The 15,793-nt window shown below is 54.5% G+C and overlaps 6 protein-coding genes and 1 non-coding gene across 7 annotated transcripts; 2 read left to right on the top strand and 5 right to left on the bottom strand.

The window, feature by feature from the left end:
• Positions 1-1,917: 1,917 nt before the first annotated feature.
• Positions 1,918-2,767, bottom strand: VTJ04DRAFT_6069 (uncharacterized protein; the record flags this gene model as incomplete). The annotated part of the gene is made up of 3 exons (XM_069364251.1): positions 1,918-2,336; positions 2,407-2,622; positions 2,713-2,767. 3 exons carry the CDS (start codon positions 2,765-2,767, stop codon positions 1,918-1,920), a joined length of 690 nt encoding a protein of 229 aa, XP_069218096.1.
• Positions 2,768-3,404: 637 nt separating this feature from the next.
• Positions 3,405-3,476, bottom strand: VTJ04DRAFT_t76. Its single transcript has one exon. It is a non-coding gene; the product is annotated as a tRNA-Gln (tRNA).
• Positions 3,477-4,086: 610 nt separating this feature from the next.
• On the top strand, positions 4,087-7,726 carry VTJ04DRAFT_6068 (uncharacterized protein; the record flags this gene model as incomplete). The annotated part of the gene is made up of 4 exons (XM_069364250.1): positions 4,087-5,230; positions 5,391-5,748; positions 5,977-6,871; positions 7,004-7,726. 4 exons carry the CDS (start codon positions 4,087-4,089, stop codon positions 7,724-7,726), a joined length of 3,120 nt encoding a protein of 1,039 aa, XP_069218095.1.
• A 235-nt stretch (positions 7,727-7,961) lies between these two features.
• On the bottom strand, positions 7,962-10,145 carry VTJ04DRAFT_6067 (uncharacterized protein; the record flags this gene model as incomplete). Its single annotated transcript, XM_069364249.1, has 1 exon — positions 7,962-10,145. The coding sequence occupies one exon, from the start codon at positions 10,143-10,145 to the stop codon at positions 7,962-7,964; it is 2,184 nt and encodes a 727-aa protein (XP_069218094.1).
• An 832-nt stretch (positions 10,146-10,977) lies between these two features.
• On the bottom strand, positions 10,978-11,798 carry VTJ04DRAFT_6066 (uncharacterized protein; the record flags this gene model as incomplete). The annotated part of the gene is made up of 2 exons (XM_069364248.1): positions 10,978-11,329; positions 11,392-11,798. 2 exons carry the CDS (start codon positions 11,796-11,798, stop codon positions 10,978-10,980), a joined length of 759 nt encoding a protein of 252 aa, XP_069218093.1.
• Positions 11,799-11,851: 53 nt separating this feature from the next.
• On the bottom strand, positions 11,852-12,886 carry VTJ04DRAFT_6065 (uncharacterized protein; the record flags this gene model as incomplete). Its single annotated transcript, XM_069364247.1, has 2 exons — positions 11,852-11,966; positions 12,798-12,886. The coding sequence occupies 2 exons, from the start codon at positions 12,884-12,886 to the stop codon at positions 11,852-11,854; spliced, it is 204 nt and encodes a 67-aa protein (XP_069218092.1).
• Positions 12,887-13,731: 845 nt separating this feature from the next.
• Positions 13,732-15,251, top strand: VTJ04DRAFT_6064 (uncharacterized protein; the record flags this gene model as incomplete). Its single annotated transcript, XM_069364246.1, has 2 exons — positions 13,732-13,820; positions 13,877-15,251. The coding sequence occupies 2 exons, from the start codon at positions 13,732-13,734 to the stop codon at positions 15,249-15,251; spliced, it is 1,464 nt and encodes a 487-aa protein (XP_069218091.1).
• Positions 15,252-15,793: the final 542 nt, after the last annotated feature.

The raw sequence follows: 15,793 nt of genomic DNA, 5'->3' as shown, positions 1-15,793 counted from the left end.
AACACGATGGTGATGGTGTCCCAGAAGATCAACAAGATCGAAATCAGGGGCGCAGGATTCCTCGTCTTAGTGAAAACGCCGACAGCTTTGTTTCGTCATGAACGGTCGTTGAACCGTTCAACATCCTTGGAGGCATGAAGAATAGATAGGTAACGAACCATGATACGAGACCGGAGAACACAGTACTGCAGTACTACCGTTCTGGACTCTCCATAGGTACGCACGTTGGGTGCCGGCATGTCCGCGTCTCCGTAGGCCGAAACAGCTTGTCTTGGGCAGGTCGAGGGTTTCACTGCCATGAAGCTGATGTATCACGAACACCTTGGCGAGGTCTAAGGAAGGGTGGCCGAGATGGGAATGAGTGCCGGTTTTGTGAATTTTAGCTACGGTACTCAGGTCTACCGTCTTCTGGGGCATGTCATGACTTTGAAGCAACTTCCCTGTTAATTACCTATTATTCATGTTAGTCCTAGCAGTGTCGATGAACATGTTGTAAGGATCACCCATTAACTAGTGATGGGATTTACATAGATGTCACCCATTCAATGAGAAACCTTGACATGGCCAGAGGAGCTGTAATGACGTTGCCCTCAATCAGCTGGGACAGGAATTCAAGGGTGCTAAAATGAAGGTCAAAGAGGTGGAGAAGGCACTGCTGGGAGGCCACATTCCAACGTCTATGGTTTCTTTGAGTCGGAGATACGACGTAATAGATAATGGAAGAGAAGGATGTGACGCTGCTCTATTAACTTACTTGGTTGGTCCACCAGCGGAAAGATGTGTTGAGACAGCAAAAACGAATCCGTTGGTGCTGCCACAGTCAGTGCACCTTATATAGCGCCTCTGCTTGTCACATGTGTGATCAGAACTCGAGATTCGAAAACCATCGCACCTGGACCAGGTATCAATAAACATGGTAGGAAACGTACCAAATTCATCAAACATCGAAGGACGTATTCCCTAAGAACATCCTCACTTGCCCTATCCACCTCCCCAAACTACCTCCGAATCTGCCTACTCTGGCAACCCCCCACATCAAAGCCACCTGCTCCTCCGTGACTGCCAAATTCACCATTCAAAAGATGGGCTATGGACTGAGCTGTGAGCACAGTCTAGGACTCGCATTGTTGAACAACTCGTAATAAGGTAGATGCTTCCTATACTGCTCTCCAATATGAGGAAGTGAGTTGGTGTGTGTACCTGTTCGACGCCATAAAATTCGGCCTAATCGGTTTTTTTTGTGTCTGGAATTCATCTTGAGTTTTGTTAATCCTGTGGAGAAGCGGGACCTGGAAACCATTCTTCCCTTCCGGTTTCCAGTCAGGTTCCCAAATTTATTGTTCTAACCCTTAAGCTCGGGTTGCCTGTTTTTTTCCTTCTCGACCTCAAAGCGGCAAACCTTACTTCTGAGAGACACAAACGGGAAAAGCCTGTGACAACGTGAGTTCCCTTCCTACAACAAACCCTCTAATATTACCCACCTCACTCTCGTGCTCGACCACAAGATTCCGCTTAATTAACTTGCAACATTATCTCATTCATTGAGCGCATGCTGGAACTCGGAGAGGTATTCAATGGCGCGGAAGTAGAGCGTTGCCGCGGTCCTTAACATTAATGACAGACTTCGTTGAGGCTCTGATGGATCGCCTTTCACTATCTTCAGTACAGAGGAAGTAATATGGAAAGTGAGGAAGAACCTGTCATGAGAAGACTCATAAAAGCTTGGCCAGATTCTAGACCAGAGTACTCGACCCGTCCAACCCGGGTATCATCAAAGATGTATGATGAACAACAGGTTTGAAATACACCGCAGTAGTTGCCATTTCTTCCATCTTTCTTCCCATTCCTTCATCCCTCACCTTCCCAGCCAAACCTTACCAGTCATAGATCCCTTACTACCTGTGCTATCGTAGGTATCTACTCCGGTAATCCCGACCCCAAAGCCACCGGCTCCTCCCAACTCATCCCCATACCTCCATTCTTCTTGGTCAGATCCCACTCCACAAGCCGATACGGCTCCTTCTCATCCTTGCCCGTCTGGTCCTCGAAGTCGAAGATGCGGTAATCCGCGTTTTGGAACCAACGCCCCGCCACAGCCGTGCGCATGAAACCCGAGTGCGAGACGACGGCGATAACGTCCTCAGACCGGGCATACAAGTCCGCGAGGGCAGCCTGGCCTCGAGCAAGAATTGCGTCGCGGCGGTAGGCGTAGAAGGCACCGGCCGGGGAGGTTTTGTCTGGGTAAACGGGGTCGAGCTGGGAGAAGTCGATAGTGGGGAATTCTGCGGCGAGGAGGTTGACGGGGGTACCAGTGTCGCAGGGCTTGGCTTGGTTTTCTTGGGGGTGTGTTAGTTCGATTGGTCGGTCAGAGGGGAGAGAGAAGGGCAGAGAGATGTAAATACTTACCTTGCCACTTTGCATCGGGGATGACAGGTACACCGGCCTCTATGAGCCAGTCAAGCGCGTTGAGGCACGTTTGGATGGTCCGTCTCATGGGGCTGACGACGATGAGCTCGATCTTGCGGCCCTCAGGCAATGCGGTTTTGAGATGCTCACGGAGAGCGAGACATTGTTGTATCCCGGTCTCCGTGAGATCTGGGTCGGGCATGGAGTGGTTTTTCACTGCGCCAGATGTTAGCAGGAGTCGCTCATATGTTCATCATGAGGAGGGTGCGTAACAGCCGGGAACAGGGATCACCCTAAAGAGCTTACGGTCAACATTGTGGTGCGCCTGAGCATGGCGAATGAGCACAAGTGTGGGCGGCATGATGGAGACAAGTTTGGAGTTGAAATGCCTTGAGAGCTGGGCTTCATAGTGTGTAAGGCTTGGGAGTTGTGAATGTTATGGGCAGGTGTTTGTTTGGAGGTGCAGACCCAGCATGAGGAAGTGGGTCAGGGGCATTCAGGGGAGATCGATTATCCGGGAGTGAATCCTAGTACTTATAGAAACTTAAACTTGACCATGACTCAACAACTTAATTAACGTTGACACGACGTATTGGTGGTCTTGTCGATCAGTCTGGCACGGAAACAAACAAGGCAACACGTGTCTCGGGTCCATCCGCCAAGTATCTGAGGCTAACCCATGTGTTGGACCGAGGAGCTACAAAGGGGAAGGTGACTTGTCCAAAAATTCTGGCCGTGCGGTGTTCTCTTGGAAGGCCAGGCGGACTATTTCTTGCCACTTACAACGCATCGGGTCTCCCGGGTGGCAGCTTCCGCTCTCCAAGCAATGACCGGAGACCCTTTGCTGTGGGGTGCCTGCCAACCCGTACAAGTACACGAAATATCATTCATCATCCATGGATGTGTAGGATGCAGCCACAAGGAACGACATTATGTGCAAAGCATCTCAGACGAAGGGAAAGATGAACCAGAGCCATGTAAAAAAATGGCAAAAGCCTAGGTCCCACCCGGAATCGAACCGGGGTTGCCGGAATCAGAATCCGGAGTGATAACCGCTACACTATGGAACCTTGAACTATTGCTTGTTACATAAGCTTGCTGTTCATGCTTATCAAGGTGGTCATCAAGGATGCCAGCCCCGCCATGCCATTCAGTCATATCTAACCCCAACTCGTTCAGAAACAGACACTAACATCACATCCAGAGCCGCATTGGCCGGGAAGTTGGGCTGCCGAACCTCGCTTCGGCTTACATCGTGGCTTTGCAAAAACCCCAACAATCTTGCACCGCCCGAGTGGCTGTGCCAATCTCAAGCATGCCGCTGATCGCCGCCATTCCGATGTTGATTTAGTCCAATTCTGCTCCGTAGGCTTACTCCGCCCGCCTTCCCATTTTCCCCTCCTTCGCTCGCGAGATCCAGGTCCTGTATGTCGTCTAGGGCAGTGCCACCACGTGGCGCCATTTCGATCTTGCAGCCCAGTGCAGGACAAGCCCGCCAATACTGAGCCTTCTACTGCGCCCTGTTCCCCCTCAAATAAAATTCTTGAGCGAGAGCACAGTTTCTGATGAAGTTCAACCAAAAGGTCTCTTTAACTAACAACCTCGGGTTGAGACAATCGCGGCGGTTCACGGCGACGGTGAGATATCGACCTGATCTAGCCTCCCGTGTTCCGTGACACCATGACGGAGGCTGCGGGTCTCGTTTTGAGCGCCTTCACTCTGTGGAGGACGGCCATCGCGGTTTATGATCTCCTGGACACCTCTCGGCAGTTTGGCCTCGAGTACGAAATCCTCAGCGTCAAGTATGAGGTTGAGCGTGTGCGGTTGGTCTGCTGGGGCAATGCTCTAGGGCTCCCCAACTTGGCAGATATTAAAGATGGCGAGGCCATGCCGCTGAAGGACCTGCTAACCGCCACCCAAGAGTCCGGCACTTCGAACACCCTCACGCGACTCAACAACGACTTGCGTCATTACAACCAGGACGTCTGGCGCGCCGTGATCCGCGTGCTTAGGTGCATCCAACACATTTTCGAAGATACCAACCGACTGCAGGAACGATATGGACTCCAGGCTACCACCTCCCATCCTGCGGACACCTTAGCAAGAACAGCTTCGGAGGATGGCGGCTCATCATCACCGAAACGAAGCCCCCTTGCTGGAGTCTTCAGGCGTGTCGACGATACTCTGCGGAAAGTTGCAAAAGACCGGCACAAGAGCACACCTCTCAGACTCAAAACTAGATGGGTGATCCGCGACCGAAAACTGTTCATCAACATGATTGCAGACCTTCGTGCCTTCAACGATAGCCTCGACAGCCTTATTCCCGAAGCCCGAGCGCGCGCGATTGAGGCGATGAAACGCGATATCAACCACTCGGCGGAAGCCCATGGGTTGGCACTGCTGGAGGAGGCGACGGCTGACGAAATTGAGCCAGTATCCGAGGCTGCTAGCATGCGCCTCGTTGAGTTGGGCGTGACGAAGTCAGACAGGACAGAGCTCCTGACTGTGTTATCATCAGAGGACGATGACAGCGACTCGGGGAGCGAGGGAACGGTCAAATATGAGAAGGATGAGGTTGACGAGGAGGCATCAAGGCTGATGCAGGTTCGCTTGGGGCGTGATAGCCCGAAGTTGCAGCCTCCAACACCCCAACATCTTGCCAGCCTTGAGGCGTTTATGAGAAAGCAAAACATGGGCGCTCTCATTACCAGGCTCATTTATCGCGAAAACCGCGTCTCAGCCCATGTTCGCTGGAGCGGTGAGGAGATACCGATGAGCAGAGACAGAGAGAAGGGATCTGCGGGTGCGTTGCATTCAGCATTCAGTAAGTATTACCTACCCATTGCTCCTTTGGATCCCACCGAAAGGTACATTCTCCACTTGTCATCCGGGTCGTTACCCACAGGCATCATGTCACCATCCTCGTTGACCACTTATCCCTCCACCCGTTGCGGATGAGTGTGATGACTGACCCTGCCCTTTAGGGCTGTACAAGAAAGACAAGTACCTTCCGAGGCCCACGTCGTCTGGAAATGCGGTCTTATCTGATCCAGAGGATCATCTGCTGTTGGATCCCGAGTGCCACATCTGTCTTGAGAGTGACCATCCCGGGACTGTGACAGTTGAGGGGTTTGGCCTTGAGTGCTGGGCCTATCTAGAGAGGATACTAGAGAGGCTATGGAAGCGAAGTAACAAGACTGACAATGCCGAACTGTCCCTCATCTCCAAGGCAAGGTTACTCCGCCGGCTGGACGAAATCCAAAAGAGTCCCGGAAGCCTAGGGCGCAGCCTTGCTGTCGAACGGATGCACCTCAAAGAATTGCTGCATATTCCAGATACAAGGTCCGATCAACGGCGCTCTAGCGATCTGGAGAGCGTCCTTGACTATATTTGCACTTCCTTGGATGGAAACTCATCGTTCATCGACTTCCTGAACACCCCCAGCATCGCAAAACAAATCCGATCCGCAGACACACAAACGGAGATTTCCATCCTGCGACAAATTGTTTTGGGTTGGGAATTGGCCGCACGAATACAGAATCTAAATCGCCCGTTGCCTCATCTATCTAGATTCACAGAACGGGTCCTAGCCAACCTTATCATCTCCTCTTTGTGGCTCAAACATGTTCGACTCGTCCTCGTCGATCAGAAGGCTTCTGTGACAAAAGCCCTGAAGGTAGCAAAGACAACCGAGCATCTCGAAGCAGAACAATATAGTCAACGAGGCGCCGACGCCTTGCGGGAAAACAGGTTCCAAGAGGCTGCCGACATGTACGCGCGATCCATTAATATTCATCAAAGGGATGCGGACTCCTGGCGCTACTATTCGGAAGCGCTGATGGAAATGGGAAAGTACGAGGATGCTGAGAATGCGGCTTACATTGCGGCCCAATTGCAACCTACCTGGCAGGCCATGAGCCTTCTAGCTGACATCATGCTCCGCCAAGGGCACGGACAACGAGCGAAGAGGGCATGCGAAAAAGCGATACAACTGGCTGGAGACGACGCACACAGGTTTTGTCTCTACGACCAACTCGCCGTTGCTGAGCGGAAAATCAATGAGGCTGCCGACGCCATCCAGCGGGAGACGGACGAGGACAAAGCGCACCAGCTCCTCTCCAACTTTCTCGACGAGGACTGGGATACTCTGGGGAAGAAGGTCGAATTGACCTCGCTTGTGACTGAGCAACAAGAGCAGGGACTTCTGCGGTTTGCGGAGTCCATACGATGGCCTTATATCAATGAAGTCCGCAACCAGGTCAAGCAAGCACAAACCGGCGCGTTTGATGGCGGCTTGGGCTCTCATTTGTCGGACTGGCTCTGTGGCCTCACGCTCCCGGGAAAATGGTGCGCTGCCAAAATCATGACGGCCCTGATCACCTGGACCCCCACAGTCCGGAAGAAGGTCGGTGGTGCTTACTACGAGCAGTGTGGTCTATCCCTTTCCACCTGTTCGTACTGGCGGGTAAGATCAATAATGGGACGCGTGTTGGGATGCTTACCTGGCACTGTCTCCCTGTGTGGGTGGATTGGTCCATGCCCGCCTGTCAAGTTCAGATCTTCAAGATCCACGTCGGAAACAATCCGGCGTATACAGATCCTGGCTCTTCCCCTGCCTACTCCTTCGAAACCCATCGGGTTCGACGACGACATCCACGCCCAAGAGATCGACGTGTCATCCCTCTTGAATAACTTGCCGGTCTCTGAAAACACCCCAGCGTATGTTGCTGACATGATGAACTGGTCCAAATGGGTCACTCCGGACACCCCCGTTCATGACCACAGCACGTACTCTATCAAGTGCATCTCCCTCTTCAAAGCACCGCGGAAAGTTTGTTACAACAAAAAGGCACGGGTGGCGGAGGGGCCGGAAACCCATCAAATGGCTGCTGCCACTTCATCAGGCTACCGATGGGAAAGCCATAAACTTAAATACATAGCCATCATCTCCTTCACCAAGGATGGCTCTGAGGAGATTAACTGTTTCCTCTTTTCAAACCCCATCTTTGTCGACCTTCCCCCCTGCCGGCCCAACACCAGCAACGGCCACGAGGTGCACGTCCGCGATCTCAACGACTACCAGAATATCTGGTCCATCGACGAGCTCATGAAAGGCACAAGAGATGACTTCAACGGCAACAAGCGGGTGATGGTCATTAACGCTACGGGAAATGGTGCCGAGACTGTAGCACGCGCTTGGTGTGCGGAACATGGCCGTCACGCGGTCATACGGCGTGCTGGGGGTCCTTGTCTTGTGTGTTCCGTCAGAGCAGCTTCGAAGGAGGGCTTGGATACGGGAGTGGTGATTTGGACTGACTGAGCTTCCGGACGATCAAAGGGTTTGTGGCATTTAAGGGCTCGGGATTAGATGACGGGACGGAGGACGACAAAAGCTGTTGGCAAAGGGGAATGAGGATGGGGTAGTGGGTCAGTGGAAGATATTGCGTAGGAACAGAGGATGTTTTTCTGTCTAATTGTTCACATTGGCTCTGAGACTGGTCATTCTATAACCCCATGAAACACATAAATAAATAAGCAAAATACAAGAACACATGTTAAAACTTCAACCACCCCAAACCCCTCCCCCCTCTCTCATCCATCCCACGCCCTTTGCCACCACCAATTCCACTCCCATCCATCGTCCTCCTTCTCCTCCTCCTCTCCTCCCTCGCCGTCCCCTCCGCTACAAACCCCGCCACCCCGTCTTCATCCACCCCAAACTTCACCTTCACACCTCCCAGCTCGTTCGGAAGGTACGGCTTCGCCGCGTCAGACCCCGCGGCCTCGCGCGCCCAGCGGGTCTGCGAGCTCTTGAGGATCTCGCCGAGGCAGAAGGGGCGGAGGACGGGGATGGCGTGGGAGGCGTGTTGCTGGGCGGTGTAGATTGAGAGAAGCAGGAGGAGGAGGATGGTGAGGAGGGGCGGGATGAGAAGGTAGAGGGCGCGGGGATAAGAGAGGGAGGGGAGGAGGAGGTGGGAGCGGATGGTTGTTTGTTTGGTACTAGAGGATGGGGAGGAGGTGGTGAAATTCGGTTTGCGGGAAGTTGTGGCTGTGGATTGCGCCAGGGCGCCGATGGAGGTGAGGACGAGGTTTTTTAGACCGGGAATGGTCCAGGCGTTGATTGATTCGGGGACGGATGTTGGGTCGGTTTCCCACAAGTTGGAGGCCAGGGGGAGCGGGAGGGGGTAGCCTGCGCTGGTGAGGTTGACGAACATGGGCTGGGTGCCGTCGATGCTGGGGCTGGTGAGAAGAGGGGAGACGGTGAACCAGAGGAGAAGTTCGTTCAGGCTCGGTTTCTGAGATCCGGCTGAAGGGAGAGTGAGGGTTTCGAGGGAAGAAAGGACCGGCAGGTCTGAGGTATCTTCCTCAACCAAGTTGCTCGTCTTCCCTACGATCAAGATGTCCTCGACCGCCTCAATGTCGACCTCACAAGCCACTGCGGATACGGTGGTTAGGTTCCCTAGGAGGAAGGGCGCCTCCTCGCCGCCTTCAATGGTCCCGTTGATGGCGGCAAATACGAGCGTCGTGCGAGTTCGGCTGTTACCCGGAAACTCAAAAGAATCGACCCAGACTGTCAGTTGCGGCTGCGCCAGTACCCAAACGTCCGTGTTGTTGGTGTTGTCCCCGGGTTGACCCTGGCCCGATTCGTTATCGTTGTTGGATTGCGTCAGGTTGGTCTCAAAGGAATTCCACCGCATGCTGTCCCTCGTCACTTGCTTTGCCTGGTGCGAACGACAGGATACGCCAGTCCTGAATCTCACCGCCCTCGCAGCAAACTCCCCAACGTCCTTCAATGCCTCTCTGTTGACATACCACTCCCTGAATTCCGGCAGCGGCTCTGATCCCGGTTCTTCCGCCCAAGCCGCATACTGGCCCAACGTCCTCACCAACCCTGACGTTGGACGATTCTTGTGTTTATACACCTCTCCAATCCCCAAACTTCCAACCGCATAATCACTCTCCACAACAGCCTTCTCACTAACCGGCGTAAACGCATGCCCTACCATCGGCGGCCCAACAAACGGCAACAACAGGGCCGCCACCACCGCTGCGAGCACCATCCCCGCGTGTACCGTTCTTACCTGTCCTATCGCCCGCGGCACCGCGACCACCGACCCCCGCGTGGCAGCAAGCAACCCGTCCAGTCCCGCGACCGAGAAACTCTGCAGCTTGAGCATCGGCCAAACCGTCGTCTCGGCCACCCCGAGCGCCGCGCGGGTCAGACCAAACATGCCGATCAGATACACCATGGCCACGAGCCCCTGAATCGTCGGAAGGTGTGCCGCCGTCCATTCGTCGAGAGCGGCATGACTTTTGTCGTTGGAGGTGTTAATAATACAGCTATTCGCCCATGACGGACAAGTAATCGGGCGGCGTGTGAGGTGTGCGGTGTAAGCGATCGCGACCGCCACGCAGATGATGCCGGTGAGGAAGGAGGCGGAGAGGGAGAGGTGGGAGGTGATGAAGGCCCACCAGCCCAGGCGGCGCGGGGCCGGGTGGGCTCCGAAGACGAAGTTGTGTTCAGAGGCGAGGCGACGGATGTCGCGTGGTGTTGGGGAACATACTCGGCCAGGAGCAGGCTGGGTCATGGTGCTGTTTAGGGTGTTGTCGGTGGTGTTGTTTCGAGTGGTGTTGCCGGTGCTGGTGGGGAACTCAGCGTCCTCCGAGTCAAAGTCCTCCCGGAAGATGGACCGGTGGGAGCGGGTCCGGGAGAGACGTGGAAGGCTTAGGGAGGACATCAATCTAGGGGTTGCAGTTTGAGTTGTGTTCTGAGATCTCAAGGTCCGTAATGGCCATGCACCAGCATGTCGAAGTGACAAGACTAAGAGCTCTTCTCCCTAATATTGCCCACAGTCTGGTGCTAGTAACGGCGGTCTGAGAGGAGAGCCCATGGTAATATCATTTCTCTTGAGATCGAGCGCGGAGGTTGACGTCAATGCCGCATTTCACAGTGGCATCTCTACGTGGCAGAGAATTGGGCCAGTGGGCTGCAATGGTCCGCAGCAGGCTAGGCGATGTGTCCGACAGGATGCAGCCCAATGACATGCCACAAGTCACAGGGCAGGTTGGGCTCTTGAGTCCAATGCAGCACGGACAGAGGAGACACTTGGGCACGGAGGCGTTTTAGGGCGCCTCACCGCATCTGCAGACAAGCAAAATGATCCAGTACTCCAAAATAGGGCAAGAATTTGGTTCGATAAGAAATATCACGACTCATGATGGGGAAGGGAAGAGACAAGACACCGAAGCGAGACAGGAAACACCAAAAAGACAGGCTTCCCCTTATATATTATTCGTATATGCGCCACTGCGAGGTATATTCATGACCACATAACCTTGACAAGTGCCGCACAACCAATATGCCCAATCCCAAACGTATACCGCCCTGAACATTAGACAAAACCCATAAAAAGACCCAACCGATGTGTCATAGTGAGTACGACGCGAAACCTCAGGGAACCCCCAACTCCTCCCGTCCCCCATCATGATGTCTCGAAAACCCGTGCAAAACAAAGACAAGAATCGAATCGAGACCCAGTCAAGCACAAAGTAAAAGCCCTCCCCTTTTCCTTAAACGACCTGTCTTGGCTGCATCTCATAGCCTTGCTGCGGAGGCTGGCCCGGAGCACCAACGGGCGCAGGGGAGGGGGCCGCGGGGTACTGATGGGCGTATGGCTCGTAAACCTGGGGGCCGGCGTATTGCTGCTGGCCGTAGTTGTAGAAAGAGGCTTGGTCGGCCTTGTACTCGGTCGAGTAGGGAGCAGGAACGGCCACCTGAGGCGGATAGGCAGTATTGCCCTCGCCCGGGACCAAGTTGTGGACCTCGGGGTTGTGGGCTGGGACATACGCACCAGCCAGCTTACCGGTGCGGAACTGGTGGAAAACGATGCCGGCGTAGACGAGGAGACCGAGGAAGGAGAGGCTAAGTGGTCGGGTTAGCGTCTGCTTGAGGGAAGAGGTTTGGGTCGCCAGAGGGGAACGTACAGGATGAAGACGTTAATGACGATGGCGGCGACGGTGCGGGGACCGATCAGGGCAAAGATGAAATTGATGAAGAAGAAAAAGGTCTGGATACAGTTGGCGATGAGGAAGAAGCGCGGGGTGAGGGTCCGGCGGATGCGCATGACGATGCAAGCAATGTCGAGGGCCATGCATGCCAGGATGATGAGCAGGGCAATGACGCTGACAGCCATGACGGCACCGTAAGCCAGGCTGGTGTTGTACTGCTGCTGGAGCTTCTTGGCCTCATCCTTGAAGACGGCCAGGCCGGCGATGATCAGACCGTACACGACGACCAGGATGAACATGATGAGCAGGCGAATGACCCAAAAGGGGACGAGCACCCGCTTCAGGAAGGGCGAAGAGTCGCCCACGACAAATGGTTTCGGCATTGTTCCCGGGATGTCGATTCAGATCACCAATTCCGTACTCTGTTGGCTGATTGTCAAACGCCAGCTACTGTGTAGAATCTGGCGTGAGAATGGTGAGAAAGGGGACAGGGACGTGACTCAATGCACCGGCGGTTGTCGACGGTGATTTTAACGTCAAGAGCCGTCGTCCTGAAGATGATGGAATTGAGGAACACATCTTCTCTCAGCCTTACGCGCGCGCGGGGTTTTGTGAGTGTTAAATATTTAAATGGTGGAGCCCCTCGGGTTCAGCTCGAGCTCGATCGGCGGCAACATACAGTACATACAAAGTACTGTCATCCTGCTCTTGTCTCCCATCGGGGTTTCTTCGCGATGGAGGAGGTTGACGCGGCTGGTGGCCAATCACCCACTGGCCATCAGCGGCCTACAGCAAGGGTCTTCACCTTGGCACGCATTGATACACCCAATATGGCAGCACAAGATTGGCTGTGTCGTTGGGTTGAGGTGGCTGAGATGCTGGGCGATACCTAAGCTGAGGGCAAGACCGCCGCACCTGGGATATTTCTTCACATTCTTGCCGGCAAGAACAGGACGGAGCCTCGCCAATCGACGAGCTCCGTGAGACAACTCTCTTTTGTCATCCGGGAGAGTTCCCTCCTGATGTGAGGTCCGAATTGTTGTTGGACAAGTAGTAGCCAAAGCCCCATGTTGCGCTGAAGATGAAGCAAAAACTCCAGGCTCCAACCCCGCAGCTGAGTGTGTGGGTGATTCAGCTGAGCGGGTTCTCGCCCTGAGCTGCTGTCAGTTGCCTCCTTAGCGGCTCAAACAGACAAGAGCAGCGGTGTGGACGTTTGTCTTGTCGGCTTTCTTCTCTCCATGACCGGGTCTCGACCTTACGGCCTGAAAGTCGGTCCGAACTTTGCCCCCAACGTGGGGTTACATCCGGGCGTGAGGCGCTGACGACAGGCGGTGGTAACTCAGAGGGGCTGCCAGCCTCCTTTGCCGCATTCCCCAGCTCACCCAAGCCCCATATGCGGCTCGAGAACTGCGCCCGTTGACGTGCACGCTAGCTCCAGCCACAGCGATGGCGAAGTTTCTGCACCAACCATCGAGGGCGCCGATTCAGCGTGGTACAGCCACGGCTGGTCCAGGTCCGCGGCGGAGTGCAGCCGGCTGCTGGTGGAGTAGGATCTTCCCAATATCACATATCTTCAGATCCCCGTGTTCCTGGCCCCAGTTTGTTAGACCAAAGCAAGAGCTACAGGTAGGTAACCCTGTGGGACTGGTTCGTGGAATGATAGGTCGTTGAAGATGAGTTGCCGCTGGACACTCAGGACCTACGGTATTTAAGCTGTACACAGGCACCGATCTCTGTTCATGCTGTAGCTCCGGTAGTATTACTTGAGCCGGCCAGGTTCGCGTGCATTCAGCGGACGCTAGCGAGCTATCTCATCGTGCCCAACTCTCATGAAGCTGGAGAGAATACCTATGCAGATGATGAGATGAGTGCAATGGAAACGGAAAATGACAAAAGCATGAAATAGACAGCATGGAGCAGGGCATCAAATGATGGTCTTGATCCTCCACTCTTGGGAAAGCTGCAAGCTCATGAGCCGTCTGAGATATCTCGCATACCCCAGGTGGAAGACGTCAATCCAGGAACAAAGATGCAGCATTATGACAGGAGATCCGTCCTTGAGCTTGGCCACATTCTCGGAGTGTGCGCTTTCTCGAGGCTTCTTCATTTAGGGAGCTTCCTTGTTTTTAAGGGCGTGACCGCGGGGTATACTGACGTCATAATCAGGAGCGCTGGAATCGAGGCACTGATTCTGGTCGGACAGGTAAATATATGAAAGGTACCTCAACATGACATCCCTTGCTTGATCATCTGTAGACTCCGCTTAACTTTGTTACGCTGATGTCGGCCGTTTATTAACCTTGAATGTTGAACACCATGGAAGACTCTCGTACCAACGCCGGTGCAACTCACCCCCTGAAGCTCGTCTTCACGCAACTCTCGGTCCCCGTACCCGCTGGACCTCCGTAAGCTACGACCTCTATATCTCTCCAGCAAGACCAAAAGCTAATAACGCCTCCAGTAATCCACCCCTCGCCCGCTCCCACCATACCCTCACCGTCCTCGGCAACAAAGCTGTCATCTTCGGTGGCCGAGACGCCTCCGGTGCACTCTGCCCTCCTGGGATCCACACTCTCACCCTTCCCACCCCCAATCCCAGCCGTTCTCGAACTCCCCAATCCCCCGAAGCAACCGCATCTCCCCATCGTACATCTACTCCAAACCCGGTCACATCCTACTACACCTCTTACCCGCCTTACACCCTCCACGATGACAGCACTGGCGAGCTGTTGCTTCCATGTCCACGCGCGGAGCACGCGGCATGCGCCCGCGACCGAGAAGGTCGGTTCCTCCTCGTCCATGGAGGCCGTCTAGAAGAAGCCAAGAACGGCACCAAGAGTGAACAACGTCGGGAAGAGCCCAACCGCAACGGCAATGACAAAGACGAAGAGGACGACGTCGACGACAACAACAACTGCATGTGGCAATGGGACACCAAACACCTCCGCTGGATGAAGCTGCGCGGAGAGACGCAGATCGGCGAGAGCATGGCCGCTCCTCGGTGGGGCCACTGGATATTTGCAGACCGCGACACGGTCGGCGACGAGGACGACGGAAGAGGCCAGGAGTTTGTGATCCTCATCGGCGGCAGGACGGCCAGCTGCGCGGGTCACGGGGTACCGTACCCCGAGTCTGGCACGCAGAGACAGGCGTGGATGTACGACCTCCACGCCGGCGTTTGGACCGCGCTTCCGGCCCTGCCTGCTCGGCCCCTGGCCGCGGCGTATGCGGATAAGAGGGTGTATGTGCTCTCCAATGGTGCTGGTCCCGACGGGCACCCAACGACAGTGGTGCATTACTTGGATCTGCACGTCTCGGCGGTCGAGAGGGAGAGGCGTGGGGCTCTGGTCTGGCAGAAGGTGCCAAAACATCCGCACTCCCATGCCCACGGCAGAGGTCCGGAACCACGAGAGGGAGGAGCGCTGATCCCCCTGACAACTCGCCATGGGAGGGAATATCTGGTGTACATGTTTGGATACTCGGACAGCAACGGCGAGAAGAAGTTCCACTCAGACGTCTGGACGCTGCAGATACCGGCGAAGAGACACACTCTCGCCGCGATGACCGACAAGTTGCGCGAGACGTTGCTGCCCGGTGGGGACTCAGGGGAGTGGCACTGGGCTCAAGCTGAAGTCGTCCTGCCCGAGCATAACGGCGCGGATGCCAAGGTCCATCCAGGGCCGAGAGCAATGTTCGGCGCGGATAGCTGTCTGGATGGACACGGAGTGGTGGTGTGGGGAGGTATCGGTCCTCAAGGAGAAACTCTGAGCGATGGGTGGTTGATCAAGCCCGCGTCTGGTCATCTGGATCATGGGCGACAGGAACATCAGGTGTGAGGGCGTTTGATGGATGGAAGCGAGAATCTCCTGGACTCTTAGATAATATATCCGCGACATGAAGTACGATGTGCTTCACTTAATAACTCCAATCACTTCCCTGTCATCCGAAGGAGGAGGAGTCCACACCTTCAGTTTGACTCTGTCACCCACTATGTACAACAACATGAAAAGACAGCATCATGGCTGATGAAGGATTCGACATCGAAACCGATATGGGGGATGAGAATCAATAACAGTTTTGTGAGGTTGCCAGGTCCGAAATCCTGATGGTCGCGATCTTGCTTACGATGCATCAGAATGACTGTCGAAGGTTATCTCACTATGTTAGTGTGATGCTCAAACAACGACATGATTCAACTTAAGAAACAACTTGAGTCGTGCGGAGTTCTCATGTTCATGTCATCAAACAGCAACAAATCTCCATGAACCAGAGGTTTCGACCGAGGTTCACGTGGATCTTGCGGCTCTTGTAATCTCCCAAAAACGCCGATGCCGGCTAGCACCAGCAATGCGGAACAAAGCCAGATACGTGGCCCCGT

This window comes from Mycothermus thermophilus, assembly GCF_041956435.1.
Source record: "Mycothermus thermophilus strain CBS 625.91 unplaced genomic scaffold VTJ04scaffold_4, whole genome shotgun sequence".
Taxonomy (NCBI): Eukaryota; Fungi; Ascomycota; class Sordariomycetes; order Sordariales; family Chaetomiaceae; genus Mycothermus; species Mycothermus thermophilus.
This window is presented reverse-complemented; position numbering and strand designations above follow the sequence as displayed.